Source organism: Xiphias gladius, chromosome 7 (genome assembly GCF_016859285.1).
Source record: "Xiphias gladius isolate SHS-SW01 ecotype Sanya breed wild chromosome 7, ASM1685928v1, whole genome shotgun sequence".
NCBI lineage: Eukaryota > Metazoa > Chordata > Actinopteri > Istiophoriformes > Xiphiidae > Xiphias > Xiphias gladius.
Window position 1 is genome coordinate 6,685,568 of NC_053406.1, and position 17,340 is coordinate 6,702,907.

At 39.6% G+C, this 17,340-nt stretch overlaps 2 protein-coding genes across 2 annotated transcripts; both read left to right on the top strand.

Annotated features, from left to right (window-relative positions):
• The first annotated feature begins 267 nt into the window (after positions 1–267).
• Positions 268–1,377, top strand: cbln20 (cerebellin 20). Its single transcript, XM_040131227.1, has 4 exons — positions 268–274; positions 476–589; positions 705–845; positions 944–1,377. The coding sequence occupies exons 1-4, from the start codon at positions 268–270 to the stop codon at positions 1,375–1,377; spliced, it is 696 nt and encodes a 231-aa protein (XP_039987161.1).
• Positions 1,378–9,313: 7,936 nt separating this feature from the next.
• Positions 9,314–13,866, top strand: cbln18 (cerebellin 18). Its single transcript, XM_040131821.1, has 8 exons — positions 9,314–9,383; positions 10,188–10,438; positions 11,670–11,769; positions 12,066–12,245; positions 12,385–12,543; positions 12,680–12,768; positions 12,886–12,966; positions 13,172–13,866. The coding sequence occupies exons 3-8, from the start codon at positions 11,670–11,672 to the stop codon at positions 13,298–13,300; spliced, it is 738 nt and encodes a 245-aa protein (XP_039987755.1). The 5' UTR covers positions 9,314–9,383; positions 10,188–10,438; the 3' UTR covers positions 13,301–13,866.
• The last annotated feature ends 3,474 nt before the right edge of the window (positions 13,867–17,340 follow it).

Consider the following 17,340-nt stretch of genomic DNA (forward strand, 5'->3'; position numbering starts at 1 on the left):
AGCCTTGGAGGGTGTGTGTGTGTGTGTATGTGGGTGAGTGTCTGTGAAGCCCCCACTTAGAAAGAAACGAGTTAAGGTATACAGGGGTATAGGTTTGCAGGTATGAGGGCAAAAAGGGTGGACTGTAGAGGAAACAGGGAGGAGCTACTTGAAAGCCAGAATAGAACTGATGGGAAACACACATATATATATACATATAGCAGTGACTGTTGACTCCATATCAGTCTATCACACCTTCTGAAGACCTCATCAGCTGCCAACATAACCATGCGAGGTAAGACTAGATATAATTAGAAAAACTTTGCAACAGTCATCAAGTTGCAAATAGAGGCAATGCCTGTAAAGTAGGGAAATGGATGAAAATCTTGAGATGCATGTAAAGATGTAAGAGTAAAAATATATCTGTTCTCACAAGAGTCAATGTTATTAATCTTTCTGGGTCTTGTGCTACACGCCTTTTCTCTTCTTCTCCCAGCTGTTGTACTGCTGTTTCTGCTGGAATCAGCATTGGTTCAAGCCGTTGACTATTCCTGGAGTGGACCTGGCAAGAACCCAGAAAATGGAGGTGTCGATCCCAACACAGAAAATGGTGAGATTTTTACTAAACTAAGTCGAGTCAGAGGACCAAGAGGACACGCAATGTGTCCGTACATAATCTGATCTGAAAAGCTTCAACCTGCAAATGTGTATGTGTTTGTGTTCAGTGTGCGTGACAGACCAGGCCTCATGTGGCTGCTGTCTGATGCAGCAACATATACACAGGATGAAGATGTTCTTTAACATGAGCCTCAATGAGCTGGAGAAGGAACTCACAAAAGCAAAGACCGTCCTCAACAATGTCAGAGGTGAGACCAGTGCATGAGTTACATTATATAACGCATTTAAGGGGCTTTTCCCATTGCACCTTCATAACATGTCTATTTCTTTTCCACTGCACATCAAGCCAGCCGAAGCGCCTTCTCTGTGGCTCTAACCAGTGACAGCAATTTGAACTGCTTTGGCCCCTTCCGTGATGACAAGCTCATCGTCTACAAACACGTTTTCATCAACCTGGGAGACGGCTACAGTGTGGACACTGGTATCTTCACTGTTCCCCGCTCTGGTGTCTACAGCCTCGCCCTCACTGTCTACAGTGATGCTGGTTCTCCTGGTAACAGCCTGGCTGCCTGCGCCAGTCTGCAGATTAATGGCCGGTTGGTGGCAGGACCCAGAGAAAAAAATATGCAAGACCAAGAGGACAGTGCCACTATTGTTGTGGCTCTCCACCTGAAGGCTGGGGACCAGGTGGCTGTCAACCTACCCATCGGATGTTTCCTCTGCGATGACAACAGCCACTATAACACTTTCACTGGTTTCCTGCTGTATGCTACTGACTAAGTTAGGGAAATGTAGCTGCTCTGGATTTTTGCCAAATGTTACCATACTGACAAGGTTTGAATCTGCTAGCAGACATCTTTCAAAGGTGGCAGTTGTGCCATGTATCCCCTAATTTATCTCATCTTTTGTACTCTTAGCCATCCCAACATAATGCTCTCATATTCATATCAAGTGTTTTATTTCATCATAAACTACTATCCCCCTATGCTCAGTATAATCTTTTGACAAAAGCAAGGTTTTAATCCAAGTCCAAGTGCCTTTGAAGCCTATTCAAACATAAAAAATCAAATTTCAAAATGTTGTATGCCTGCGTTCCTATTGTCCATGTCCTGACCTTCCTTACACCTGATTAATGTCCTACAGATTATTTTGTTCTTTGTTCTTGTAACTGTAAATCTTCCACTGACTGATTTTGTGTAATGGAAATTGTGATGGAAATATGTGGTCTGAAAAATTACAATATAATAAATCAGGATTTTGAAAAAAAAAAAAAATACCAGCATTATGAGGTATTTTTTTAAATCTCCACAATTTGAGAGTTAAAAGAGTACTCTATTGATTTAGCATTACACTCCTATAGCATTGTTGGAGTCATGATGGACAGTTTAATAAGAGGATAAAAATAAATGCAGCAAAACAAGAGATATCATCTTTTTATTCCATGCATTCTTCATTCTTGACAAAACCCTATTCCTGCATTACCAGAATGCAACTCAACCACCAACAGTTCAGTTGGAGATTTGGGGGTTTTATGCTAGTAGCATCTAATGTAGCTTCAAGCAGAGATGAGGAGTGGGCTTTAAGGGTCTGGTAAGCTCACTTCTTTCTAACTCCACATCTCCATATATTTTTCATTTTCAGATTTGTAGTCTTTCTGGTTTTGGGTAAAACATCTCAACAACAATTGGATGGATTTCTATGACAGTGTGCACAGATATTCATGTTCAAGATGAATTGTAATAACCTTTTTTGATCCCTAACTGTTCATCTAGCACTGTCATCAGATCAAAATGTAATTTTGTCCAATAATTTAGTTTATGATCAAATACCTGCAAATCAGATGACATTCACATCAGCTGCACTTTGTGTTTAGTGCTAATTAGCAAATGTTAGCATGCTAACATGCTAAACTAAGAGGGTGACCATGGTAAACATAATGCATTCCGAGCATAAGTGGGCATGTTAGCATTCTGATATTAGCATTTAGCTAAGAGCATTGTTAACGAAATACAGCCTCACAGAGCTGCTAGCATGGCTGTAGACTCTTAGTCTCATTTGATCATAATAAATGAGACACTAATAAGTATGTCTCGTCATTAAATGGAGCAGACACAGCACTGACTACTGTGGGCCTCCTTTCATTATGCATCCTGCAGATCTGGCTGAGATCTGGCTCCACACTCTCAGAGAGTTTTTTTTTTTTATTTCAAGAAGGAGAGTATGTTCTTATGAAACCTTGGACCAGGTGGTTGGACTGGGTGGTCGGATCAGACACAGTGCACAGCTAAGAAATCATCTATACCACCTATAAAAAATAGTTTAAGCTATGCAGCTCTATGAACCATAATGCTTGGCTGCTGATGAGAACACTGAGGTCCATATAAAGTGCACCTCATCTCTGTTGATAGATGATACCTAGGTGGCATCAGTAACAAAGCGCTGGAGGGTGTGTGTCTGCTTGTGTGTGAATTTTAGAAAATGAGAACTCCAAGTGATGAAGAAATGCATCTGCAGTTATAAAGTTATAAAGGCTAATGGGGCAGACAATAAATCAAAACAAGGAGGAGCGATGTTAAAAGAGGAGGAATAAAACTGAGAGGTTACAAGGGAAGGGCTCCTAGAAAAATATAATCCACTACTCTTCTCTTTTCATCACTCTACGTACCTTCGGTCTTTGTGAAGCTTTCATTATTTACCAGCATCAACATGAGAGGTGAGATTAGATACAAGTTGCACTTACAGTTGCATAATACTCAGGAAGAAGATAGTTGGAGCTTCATAGACAACTTGGACTCCAGAATGACTTTTCAACAGAAAAGTCAGGCATAATAGAAGTAGTTCAGGTTAGAAATGTCCTGACTGAAGGTTGCTTATCAGTGATTGATGTCAAAATCTTTTACAATGCGGTAAGATAAAATGGTTGAAGATAATTGCCTGAGCAAAGGAAAGGCAACTAATGCAAAGCTTTTTTCTGGGTTTAGTGGTCTATAGCTTTGCTCTTATCCCCCCAGTTATTGTATTGCTGTTTCTGCTCCATGCATCTTTTGGTGGGGATATGCGATATACCTGGGACGGACCTGTCCACACAAGACTGCAAGCAGACCCCGATATAAGTGCTGGTGAAAGATTGTTAATTGTCAATGTATAGTCAGTGTGTCTGCACACACTCTTATCTGCAACCTAATGTGTTAATGTGTGTGCTGAAGAACTGTACAAGGACCTGACAAAATCAAAGACAGCCCTCAACAATATTAGGGGTGAGTGAAACATCCATGAGTCACACCAAACCAAGAGACAGTGCAGAACATTATCAACGTATCTTAAATAACAAGACAGATTCATTACTTATACCTCTCACCTGAGTGTTTCTTCCCTGCTTTTCCAGCCAGTTGCAACGCCGTCTCCCTCGCTCTAACCAATGACAAAATTTTCGGCTGTTATGGCCCCTTCACCAATGACAAGCTCATCGTCTACAAAAATGTCCTCATCGACCTGGGTGGCAGCTACAATGTGCAGACAGGTGTCTTCGCTGTTCCCCGCTCTGGTGTTTACAGCCTTACCGTCACCATCTACGCCACTGTTACTTCTCGTAGGAACGTGGCCACCTGCACTAACCTGCAGGTTAACGACCAAGCGGTGGCGACACTCCTCGAACAAAATGGCCAGGATGTAGAAGACAGCACCAGTTTCGTTGTGGCCTTGCAGCTGAAGGCTGGGGACCAGGTGGCTGTCAACCTGCTCAAAGGATGTTTTGTCTGTGATAGCAACAGCCGCTATAACACTTTCACTGGCTTCCTGCTGTATGCTACTGACTAAGTTAGCGAAGTGTAGCTGCTCTGGGCTTTGTACTAGCCAGTGCCCTGTACTTACAAGGTTCAAGCTTGCTAGATGAAATCTTGCTGTGATGACAGTCATGACTTGTAGACCCTAGTCTCTGTTTGCTTTTATGTACTGTCACCCATCCCAACATAATGCTCTCATTCTTTTATTTTGTCCTGAGATCATGTCCCATCAGTTATCAATATTACCTCTTGAGAGAGGCCAGGTTTTTAATCCATTTTATCTGGATTCAACCCATGCTTTGTGTGAGCTTGCAAACTTTAAAAAACTGCTTTTATGTCTTTTTCATGTTAAGCATCAAGTATCTTGTTTGTAATAGCTGTTGATCTTTAACTTATTGAAATGATGTGATGTAAATTGTGAAAAAAATTCTGCGTTTGAAACTTACCAAAAAAAATAAACCAGACTTTTGAAGAAACTAGCTGGCATTGCAAATTGTTTCCATCCCCATCAAAGAAAAAATGAATGTGCAAAAGTGATGTCTACATTAAACACATTGTTGTTGACAAAATTGGATGAAAAAATAAGCTACTGGTTAATATGACTTTAACATTTCTGAATTGCTATTTTTAGGAGCCAAATCTTTTTCAGTCACATGAAAAAAAGATTTTATTGAAGCCCCTTAGTTACGCTGTGTCACTTCCTTTCTCATAGACCATGAAGATTCATTTAAATGAATGCCATGTGTATCACAACACAGATGAAATAGAGTCCATAATAAATCAAGTGTGACTACAGTAAGACATGGTTTAAAATATTTATTTAAAGGCTACTGCCCAACAGTATATTGTAGACTTTTTCTGTACTTAATTCTGGACATCCCATATCTGTAATGAAAGCAGTGAAGAAGACCGTGTCAGGGTCAAGTGAGATATGACCTATAACATATCTACAGATTTCCACTTTTTCTTAAGTCATATTAAATATGCTCTCTTCATTATTTAACACAGCAACAGGATCTAGTAAGATGAGTGCGCTCAACCTTTATATCACTTTGGATACATTGGATACATATAAAATGACAGCATAGCCAACTGAGACAATGAAGCTATTTTTTGACTTTTTTACACGTCCAGAAAGAATCATTAGCACAGAATTAAAAAATCAATCTAACGATTAAGAAACTCTTCAAAGTGTATCCTTGTCTGTTAATGAGACTACACAGACACCTCTCCCCAGACAACAGATGATACCCAGTCTGCATCAACAGCACAAAGCCCTGGAGGATTTGTGGTTGTCTGCTTGTGTGTGATATTAGAAAGTGAGAGCACCAGGTGATGACGATAAAATATCCCCAGTTAAACACTTAAAAAGGCGAATTGGGCAGATGATTTAAAAAAAAACAAAACAAGGAGGAGCGATGTCAGAAGAGGAGGAATAAAACTGAGAGGTAACAAGGGAGGAGCACTGAGAAAATATATATCCTTGAAAATTCCTCTCCTGATCAGTCTATCACACTTTCCATCCTTCTGAAGCTGTCATCATTTAACATCAACATGAAAGGTGAGACTGAATACATTTAGAGAGGTAGCAATGGTTCAGATATATAACAATACAGAATAATACGTATCTAATGCAAAGCTCTTTCTGGTGGTACTTGCCTTTGCCCCCCCCCCCCCCCCCCCAGCTATTCTATTGCTGTGTCTACTGCATGCAGGTTTTGCTAATTTTACTAATCCCTGGGATGGACCTGGCCGGGCAGCACCAGATCCGGACCCCAACGCAGGCAGTGGTGAGGAATTGTGGGTACATAATCAGTGTGTGTGTATACGTTCTTATCTGCAAGTGTATTTATGTGCGTTTGTGCTCAGCGTGTCTCACGGACCAGGGTTCTTGTGGCTGCTGTCTGATCCTGCAAGAGGTGAACAGGCTGAAGACATACTTTAACACGACCCTGGCTAAGCTGGAGGAGGAATACTTACTAACAAAGCAAGGTCTCCGTAATATTGAAGGTGAGTGACACAAAGCAGGAAAGAGTGCAGATGACAAAAGCATCTGAAAGAATGCACACACACTTTCGACTTTTCTTAATGTTAATGAGACAACACTGATCTACTTTCTGCATTGTCTTCTCTTCTCCCCTCTGCACCTCCAGCCAGCCGCACTGCCTTCTCTGTCGCTCTATTCAGTGATGATCGTTTTAAGTGCTATGGCCCCTTCAGTGTCAACAGCAACATCATCTACAAACATGTCTTCCTTAACCTGGGTGGTAGCTACAGTGTGGACACTGGTTTCTTCACTGTTCCCCGCTCCGGTGTCTACACCCTTACCATTACCGTCTACAGTGACGCTGGTTCTCCTGGCAACCCCTTGGCTGCCTGTGCCAGTCTGCAGGTTAACGGCCAAGTGGTGGTCGCATCCCGCGATCAAAGTAAAGATGACCAGGAGGACAGTGCCACTATTGCTACAGTCATGCAACTGAAGGCTGGGGACCAGGTGGCTGTCAACCTGCCCAGAGGCTGTTTCCTCTGCGATGACAACAGCCACTATAACACTTTCAGCGCCTTTATGCTTTATGTTACTGAATAAGTTAGGGAGGTGTAACACGCTGGTTTGCGTACCAACCTTTTCCATACTAACAAGGTTAGATGAAATGCTGCTAGCTGAAATCTTTCTGTGGTGCCCTCATCTCCTCTCAATCTGCCCTTTTTGAGTAAAGCCAGCTCTTAAATCACATCACATCTGGATTCAGCCCATGCAATTTGAAAGTTTAAAAACCTCAAGGCATAAGTATCTTTGTTCTGGAACAGCTTATATTTTTCTTGCTGAAATGTTGTTATGTAATGTTTGAGAGAAATACGCTAAACATGCATCCAACTCTAAAAGTCACAAGAAAAAATAAATCAGGATTTTAAACAGAGTAGTTGATATTGTTTCGACTGTAAAGATATATGATGTCTACATTGAAGAAATTGTTGACGAAATTAAAGTATTGAAATCTTACCCTTACTTTGCTGTCTATTTTTGATATAGTTTTAAGGTCTTGGATTGAAATGACCTACTTATGGTATTAAATTGGAATTTTAGTTAATAACACACATGAATATATTTAAATCAAGCACTTTATTTACAGTTTTGGTTACTCTGTGTATGAACCCTTCTTACAGATCACCATGAGGTGAAATTAAAATGATTTCACCAGCCAGGTGAAGTAGAGTCCATACTAAAGTGTAGATTACAATACAATACATATAATGAGATACATAGAGCATGTTAACGTTCAGTTCAGCAGTAATTTTAATGCCTTTTACACCACATGCTCACCACATTAAAAACACTGTAGACAACATTGTCTATAGTATTTGTGAAACACTCTGAGAGAGGTGTAGTGTTAATATGATCTTTTTTTTTTAAGTTTGAAAGTTTTTGGTGACGTTTTGTTGTAATCAGTTGTCACTTCAGCAAGTGAATTTGTTTATCCAAAAATATAATTATAGTGCCAGTTTGGATACCAGATCCTAACATAGTATGTTACGCCCCAGGTGTTTTGTAGCTTCCAAAGAGGGAAATAACTAGAAAATTGGTCCAGAGAGGCTCATCAGCCAAAGAGTGCAAAGGGACAACAGTTCTAGACACTTAAGCTTTATGTGTGCACATCCGAAAACATTTTAACCCCAATTCTCTGGAGACCCTGGGCCCTCTTAACAGCTCAAAAAAATTACTTAAGAGAATTGCGTTTAAATCTTATTTTGAACCAATGACATATCTCAGAAGTCAGTGACAGAAAATTATACATCATAATTGTTTGGGGTCTCAAAGACCCCAGCTATAACACATGGTTATAACAATGGATTTTCCTTGCTCTACATCTTTGGTTTGTGTTGACAGTGCTACACCACCAGAATCCCACATAAGTCTGTCAAGATTTCTGTTTACAAAAAAATTTTTCAGAAGAGATCTAGCAGAGAGACAAATTTCTTCAGGGTCAATAAGAGCCCAAAACATAAGTAATGTCACTATGTAGAAAAAATACTGAACATTTTGTGTGTGAATGACATTTTGGCAAACACAAGGAATGTATATTTCTTCATGCATAGCTCATATAACTGACGTATGATTAGGTGTAATAACCCAAACACCTTCATTAAATGTTCAAGCTCAGTTTGTGTCAAAGACAGAGATTACAATTTATCGACTTTTCTACATATTGTGATTAAATAAGGTCAGAAAAATTAACAAAAAACATAATTCAAAAGAATGGTTGCTTTTGCATTTGTTATCACTGTTTTTACACATACACCATCAGGATTTGAAAAACCCCAAACAATGAGAAAGGAAGTAATTTTCCTTATAGGAAGAGCTCAATCCTCCGAGAGCGATCTTTAATTAGTAAGATACTTTCCCGACTGGCTTCATCACACTGAATTGAACCCTGGAACATCTTCATCCCTATATCAGTGATATGACGACCACTCTTTTATTTTTACTATTGTGCAGTAATTCAAAGCTGTGGTTTGAAATCACATCTGAAGTCAGGGCACAGCGCACATCACATTACTTTTCTCCCATGCTGTTACGTGAATCAGCTCGAGGACTGGTCTGTTTTAAAGAGATGTGTGCAAAGCAGACATAAAACACCTGATACACCGTGGCCTCCATCCAGCAGATAAGACTGTAAAAAACCAGGTCAGCTGACTTGGGACTGCATACATGCAGGTGGCTGTCAAAGTAACAGACAATCCCTCTGTCCCAGGGGCCATGACAGCTTTAAAGGTAGCTGTCAACACAGGAAACACCTTGTTATCTAACAGGACTGGAGGAAAAAACGAGCACAAATGACAATGAGTGCAACTTTAGGTTACGAACAACAAGTAGAGCTGAATGAGAACATGAGCAGTTGTACACACAGCCGACTGGCATTTTGCTTTGACCTTCGTAAATATGTAGACCTCAACAAACCTCCAGAAACAGAAAACCTCCAGTACTCCTACGAAGACTCTACGAAGGTTTGTTCTTTATCACATAACCTTATGAATGCCAGCAGGCTGTTTTGTGTTAAAACTGTTTTTCCTATAGCAATATTAGTGGTAATAGATTTTATGTAATACATTTGAAAACGTCTGCATGTAAAATTGCCGCCATAATTTTTTTTTTTTAAATACTGATGCCCCCTTTTTTTTTTTTTTTTTGTCCTGTGCAACACATTTTGCACAAACAGCTTGGTTGTCTTTCCTTGAATCTGTCATTGAAAAACAAGATGAGCAATGGCAACACCCAGCTGTTCCTGATAATGGCTATGTGTCCTGTGATTGATTAAATATTATACCACAACAGAAGATCATTTCAATCACATGAATATGGAGTGAACTTCATAGCCAAGTAGCTATGGCGTATCTCAGCGACACAACAAACTACAATCAGTACATCTGGGTCTCCTACAATATCCAAAGGGAAAGTAGTCATGGGAAAATTCACTATCACCTCTCTCTTCCTTCTGTTTCAGCATGAGAACCAGGAGACGTTTTACATTGTTGTCAGATCTAGGCCTTTATCGATGGACCGATAACACTTTCCTATCAGCTTCTTTTGTCTTCTCATCTGTAGACCATTAGGTCCCCAGGGACCTGACCACAATGTTCACAGTATCAGCATCTCTGAGCAGCCAGTGTCCTCTGGAAGAATGGCAACCCAACACCACTGTCCTGATTAGGGATATTATGGTCCCAATAATACGGTGCTGAAAGGTGTAACAAGATCAATTCTTGTTCTTTCACACTAAAGGAAAACCATCTATTGTGCTCTATTACTAGGGACACACTTGGATGCCTTGGTGGAGGCAACTGGACTGTGAATATTTGGCTGTGAAACTTGCGTGTGTGTGTGTGTGGTGTGTATGAGGCGGAGCTTCTGTCGTCCATCTCCTGGAGGGGAGGATCACCTGTAGTGCATCAATAAGAAGCTAAAAACCATCGACTGCTCAAAAACTCTTACACTCAGTTTCACAAACTCAGAAGAACTTGACACAGTCTTTCAGAGCAAGGAGAGGGAGGAATAAAAAACAGTAAGTTTCATGTTTCTATCCTTACATAGTTCTAACCAAACAGCGTTTAAAAAAAACACTCTGGCTGTAAACCACAAACCAGTGCAACAGCCTTGATAGAGATTGTGACAAATGAATATAGATTTGTCTTTTCTCTCTTAAATATTTTCACTAATTATTGGGTTTAAAGATTGAGTCATGTGGTTTTGTGAAACAAAACAGTATGGACAGGATGGGTTTGAAAGCTATTCTAACACATCTATTGATTATGTACCTCGAAGCACAATTAAGTGATCAAGCACCAAGTCAGTTGTGTGACCTATACTTCCTGTTACTTTTGGATTAATTTACCTTTATATCAATTACTTATTATTTTATGTATTTTAAGTGACTTCTGACGACTAGGGTAAAAAAAAACCAAACCTACCCAAATGAATATAGCATCTCATCTTTTATCTCTGCATTGACACAGACAAATATCTGGCTTTTTAGCTGTTAGATGCTTGAATTTCTTGAACAGCAGCAAGTTAACCTGGTGTGTTGTTGTTCAATGATGGACATAACCTTATTCAAAGCAAGAGCCAGTTGCTTTGTTTAAGCCAGGAGGTAAGCACTGATTTTGGCAATTTTTGGTAAATTTTGTCTGGAGTTTTAATTCAAAACCAGGGTAAATTTGATTTAAAAGTGGAAGTTCAGTAGAATTATAGGTTACATAAACTATTATTCCCTCAGCATTTAAATGAATATAACATTATTTCAGTGTGAACAGGTTACACTCAATTAATTGCATAATGGGCAATATTGGACAGTTATTGAGAGTGGAAATACTCAACCCTACATGGTATTTGTGATCAGAGAACCAAAACAATGGGCTGAAAGTGTATAAAAACTGAGCAGAGTTCTGAGGTACTATACATTCAACCTTTTAACACTACATAGAAACACTTGAGTCAATATAAATATAAAAAATATTGCTTAATTTAGATTTAAACAGATTTAATTATGAATCGACATACAGACAGCATATCTGCAAAAGTTGCTTCAAACTCTGTGCCACAATTTCACCTTTAAATGTGAACCTGACTAGTCCAACAGGTGATAACAAAGATGTGTAATTACTGATTTGAATTCAGAAAATGGAAGAGATTGTAAGTCAAATGTTATTGCTCTACACGTCCTGGTTATGACCTCTTGACACTGCACTGCATATATTAATCCATGACTGATCCAGTACCTAATACCACTTTTTCAGATGGTTGTAATACCAGCTTTGTTCCTGTTGGGGTCACTGTTTCTCTGTGGTCCTGTGGAGGCCCAATCCTCCACCAATGAAATACTGAAACAGGCTGCACGTAAGCCACACAAACTGCCACATTTTATCCATCCACACAGTATATTTGATTATATTTCATGTTCATGGTTCATATTATCCAGCTGTATGTTTTTTGTCAATGCTTTGCAACCCCAATATGTTCTCTTTTAACTTCAATTTACTCATATAAAGTCAACAGAGCAAGCATGTTCATCTGCAGCAAAATCCTGCTTCAACGTGGCAAAATTACACACCGCTGAACCCAGGGGTGAACAATGTAACCTTTTATGCCCTCTTCTCTTTTTCCTTCCTCACCATCCCTCCATCCTATCCTAGTCCAATGGAAGGGAACTCTGACCTGTGACAAGTGGGACTGCAATTGTACTTTCTATCGCCAGCGTGGCTGCTGCTGTGCAGCCAACGACTTATACCAAGTAGAAGAGGATACCTTCGTTAGGATTGAATATTTGTGGCACGATATCAGCACACTGAATAGCAGAGTAAAGGCACTCACAGGTAAACACACTTACACTGGTGGATGGGAGACTTAGACCAACATGTATGGCAATACATTCAAAATGGATATTTCGAAAATCTTTTTTGGACACTGAGCTCTGTTGGTCAATTAATCTCTCTCTCTCTCTTTTACTCTCAGCTGGCGCAAAGGTTGCCTTCCAAGCCACCATAGACCCAAATATTGCCATTGCAATTCCTGGATCTACTGAACTTTGCTTTGGTCCTTTCAATACTAATGTGCCAGTCCCCTATGCCTCCATCACTCTTAACGATGGCAGGGGATATAACCCTTCCTTGGGTAGGAAACACAAACACACACAAGCAGAAGAAGTATATTCAAATGACTTATGAGGATTCACCCATCCTTCTAAATTAAAGGCTCGTGTAAAACATACACACCTGCAGGTCCACTCACTCTTCACCTCATTCTCCAGGTGTCTTCACTGCCCCTCGTGCTGGCGTTTATGTCTTTTCCTTCACAGTCTACTCATCTGTGAAACAATATGGGCGCCTCTACCACAAAGTAAACAAACCAGACAGACTTAACAGATATCTGATTTCAGAATACACTCAACTGGTTTATCTACATAGTAATATTGAGTCATTTGCGTCTTAATTTTGTTTTTTGTTGTATCTGCAGGTCCAGTTGATTTGGAATGGGAGGCCAACGGCCAGTGTGTGGGAGAACAATCGAGAGGATGGTGAAGACAGTGCCAGTCAGGTAAGAAGTGAAAGCAAGAAGTAACATGAGAACACAAATGGTAGCTGCAAACAAATCTAGTGATCTTATATCACAATTATTAAATTTTATTGAAAATTAAATCAAATTGGAAACTGGAAAAAAAAAAAGCCATTTCCTTGTGACTTTGACTTGATTTTGTAATGGCTATCTGAAACATGATAATGTTTACTGTGTATGTTCTCAGGTTGTGGTACTGGAGTTGCAGAGAGGTGATCAGGTCTACGTGGAGCTAATATCTGGGAGGAAGCTCTGTAAATACCTGGAGTACAATATCTTTACTGGTTACATATTGTACCCTTTCAATGATGAGTAATTAACCAGATGGAGATCCAGGCTACTTAACCTTTCTCATTCCAGGAACTTCAATGAATTCATTTTTGCTTGCTCAGCTGAGATCAACAAACTAGTGGTCTTCTTTGCATGTTGACCCACCAGATTTGGGTGTGTGACGTCTACAGTAGATATAAACAAGATAAGTCAGACAAACATGGACTCATCCATGTGTATGCAGGAATATATGATACAGAGAGCCACGTGTTTGGAAATCATTAAAAAATTATATGCTTGTGAATAAACTACCACAACTGAAATGATGGTCTATGTACAGAGGAAGTGTGAAATTGATTTGATTTTGGTGAGTTATTTTCAATGAGGATATTTTTTTCAGCCCGCTTGCCACGCACACACATAAGCATTGTCCATGATTGGAAATAGGTAGCAGTCAGAAGCTTTGATATAATTCGGAAATGATAATAGTGGATTGTAACGCTGCTGCTGCTGCTAACATTTGGCCTATGACAGTATTGTATAACACTGTAAACAAGTGCCTTTCATGGAAGCTCATGACAAATGAATATAAACCACTGCCAGATTAAGTAAATTCTTTCAGTTGAATAAACACATGATGTAGGAGCAGCGTACACACACACACGGTGCACACACTTTCACACACACAAGCAAACAGGCACACACACACACACATGCGCACACTATCAGAGTTTCCACATACCAGTCTTTCCAGTAGGGAGTTTCTATGTGGCTCCATGTTGTTACTTTAAAGGAATAGTGTGACATTTTGGAAAATATACATATCCATTTTCTTACTTGAAGAGTAAGAGAGAGAAGTCCCATAGCACTCATTACTGTCTGTTAAATATGAAGCTAAATGTTAGCTTAGCTGAGCAGACTGTGCTCAGCTAAGCTAACATCATCTAGAGGCAGCAGCTATATAGTTTACATTGTAATTTTTGTATCTATTAAACAAAAGCAATAAAGCATGTTAATTGGTGAGCTTAAAAAATGCTGGTATGTGGATTTTGTTACCTTGGGAGAGAGCTAAATTAGATGTTTCCCTCCGCTAAGCTAAGCTAAGCTAAACTAAGCTAAGCTAAGCTAACTGGATGGTAGCTGTAGCTTCATGTTTAATGGACGGATATAACAGCAGTATTAATCTACTTGTCAAACTCTCACCAAGGAAGTAAATTAATGTATTTCCCAAAAAGTCAAACTATTTATTTGAATTGGCTATTATAAGCTAATTTCAGCTGGAGGACAAAGATATAATGGTCATGCTCTCTGGATGTAAGCAAAGGATCAAATCGGGGGGCTCAAGGACTTCACGACAGCGATAATATAATGGTAACATAATAATGTAAAACTCGTGACAACAAAATCATGGTTTCTTTCACATGCAACATTGCTTTGTAAAAATTCTGAATGTTTCAGCACGCAGATAATGCTATATTGTCGGTATTTAATTTTTTTAGCAAAAAAAAGAAGATATTTTTAAAACACTTACATCTTTGGTTTCTAACCTCTGCTATCTGCTATCCCGGGAGAAGAAAAGCAAATGGGCTACAACTTGGGGGTGGCACATCATGCAAATGCAGAAGATTGGTTAAACATTTAGCAGTTCATAATTTCACCAATGAAAAATAAAGACAGCAGAGACATGGTCAAATTAAATAAAAATGACATAACAACACAGCAGAGGAGGCAGCACTTGGAGCAGAATAAGGTCATCACAAAGCAGGAGCTCCTGGTGCTGGAGGGGGAGCATAATTTCCCCTTAATTGGCACAAAGTGCATGGAGGTAAAAGACCTTTTTTCAAAAAGCTACCTGATTAAAAACAAGACCTCAATCAACTAAACAGCTGCTTATGGAAAATGCATTTGTGCATTATTTATGACACAGTAAATGCATACATAAAAAGAATAACATATAACAATTTGCACGGTATTTCATTTTATTTCTCTGTTTGATTTGTTTTTATTTAGGCATTTTAAATCTTATGGTTTCCTCAGAGTCAACTATCAAAAGAAAATCCATCACATAAATACACAGCCTATAAAATATATGTGAATGTGAACATCTGGCTCTGCTCTTGTTACAGCTAACTGATGCAGATTTACAGTACAGTATGTTACTGCTACAGATGTAGGATGAAGTCGAGGAGGACCGATAACTGCTGCTGCAGTCCCAGTGACGAGGCCTTTAGACCTTTTGTAGACTCTTGGATGGAATCAGTAGGCCAGCCAGCTGGGCTGCAGTGCCAAGTCAGTCGCTCTGGCAGTCAATCCTCTCCAGGAGCCTTATGCTCGTTGGGATACTTGACTGAAGTGACGCAGTGTCCCCAGGCATTTGAATAATGCATGTCTGACTCTCTAAAACTGCAGCTTTTTATACTATTCTTACTGTCCCTTTGGGGATATCCTACATTCGATCTTTTGTAAGTACCTAAAAGACAACTCCCTATTTCGTCGTCCTACGTTAGGTTATTTACAATCACCAGGTAGACCAGGTGGCGCTAAGGATGACATGATTGGGCTTTGACACACATACAAGTGGCTACGTGACACAAATTTTCGAGTTCTGCAGTTCTGGTTGGGTTATGTACTGAGTGCTCTGGGCTTGCTCTGTCATGAACTGATATCTAGGCAATTGTTATCTAAACACCCAGTCAAGGTACTTCCCACTTGTCCAATCATCTGTGTCCACTCGGCCTCTCTGGTGTTTTGCACAGTGCTTTCACTAGCCATTTTACCATTAAACGGCTATATTGAATCAAAATTATTATATTTCATAAAGCATATAATCAGCAACAATTTCCAAAATCATTAGTCTCATAATTCTAACTTGCGTATGATTATCACAACATATCTATAAAACAAACATCAACATAATCATTTCATCTTATTACTCTTAAGGAGTTAATCATACAGTTTCATGGTTATATGCTGATTAAGTACTTATGTTTCTTACTTTTAGCTCATTATATCATTTTTCTGTTTAGCCTCCATCTACTCTTACTGTCAGTGTTCTTCCCCTTGTGGTTGTGAAACCCTTGTTGTAGTTCCCAGTTCAGGTTCTGGTGACATGTTGATGAAATAGTCGTCGGGCAACTCTGGTTCCCTCCAGTACTCTGGATTCTCAGTGGCAGAGACGGCTTGTGGAGATTCTATCTTCCTGTCTGCGGCCTCCTCTTTTGGACTTGCGTGGACTTGTTTCTCCACTTTGACTGGGCATGGCTCTTTTTTCCATGTTAGAGGCCTATAAGGTTGCCTACATCTGGTCTCATGAGGCCTGTAAGGGTCCGGTCTCATTGGCGATGAGAAGAACACAGCCATTTAACTCGAATATCACAGAACCAAAAATATAAAGACAGATGAAACAAAATATATTAAGATTTTGTTTTTTTTTGTTTGTTCGTTTTCTTGTGACCATGAGAGAAATGTTTTGTGATATTGGCAAGGTTGTGTTCTTAGTATCAGAAAGGAATGAATGATTATGAGGCAAATTTTCATCATTTTCTTCGCACACATGCGAATACAGTTGCATACACATTGCAAAAGGCCAATGATAAAGACTTGTTATGTTGAATTTTTAAATGGATGGTGGTCAAGAGAAAACAAGAGGTGGGAAATGATTGTGTGTAGTTTTGATACGTTTGCTGACTAGACAGTAAGCCTGCCAAACCCTAACTGTCAGCGACCTTTTTTTCTAAAGATTGCTCAGAGATTGGTTATTTGTCCTTGTGAATCCCATGTAACTGTGTTAAAGTATGGATGGTTACATATGAGTTTATCATCCTGAGTGTGATCTTGCTTCAGACTTTCCACTGAGGTAGTACACTGCAGTTTTAACTGTACGTTCAACATCGCTCATATTCAAACAGGAGCGCTGTGCCAAAAAGTTTCTGTAATGGAAGTGATGGAAATGTCAAGAGTGTTGGTGGTGGGGTATAACTGTACATGTGCGCGCACGCACACGGACACGCACACGCACACGCACACGCACACGCACACACACACACACACACACACACACACACACTCATAAAACACAGACACACA

Coding starts and splice junctions, on each gene's coding strand:
- cbln20 (XM_040131227.1), top strand. Junction 590..704: donor CGATCCCAACACAGAAAATG/GTGAGATTTTTA, acceptor GTTTGTGTTCAG/TGTGCGTGACAGACCAGGCC. Junction 846..943: donor CGTCCTCAACAATGTCAGAG/GTGAGACCAGTG, acceptor CTGCACATCAAG/CCAGCCGAAGCGCCTTCTCT.
- cbln18 (XM_040131821.1), top strand. CDS start 11,670: ATGGTTGTAATACCAGCTTTGTTCCTGTTGGGGTCACTGTTTCTCTGT. Junction 12,769..12,885: donor ATGGGCGCCTCTACCACAAA/GTAAACAAACCA, acceptor TTGTATCTGCAG/GTCCAGTTGATTTGGAATGG. Junction 12,967..13,171: donor GTGAAGACAGTGCCAGTCAG/GTAAGAAGTGAA, acceptor GTATGTTCTCAG/GTTGTGGTACTGGAGTTGCA.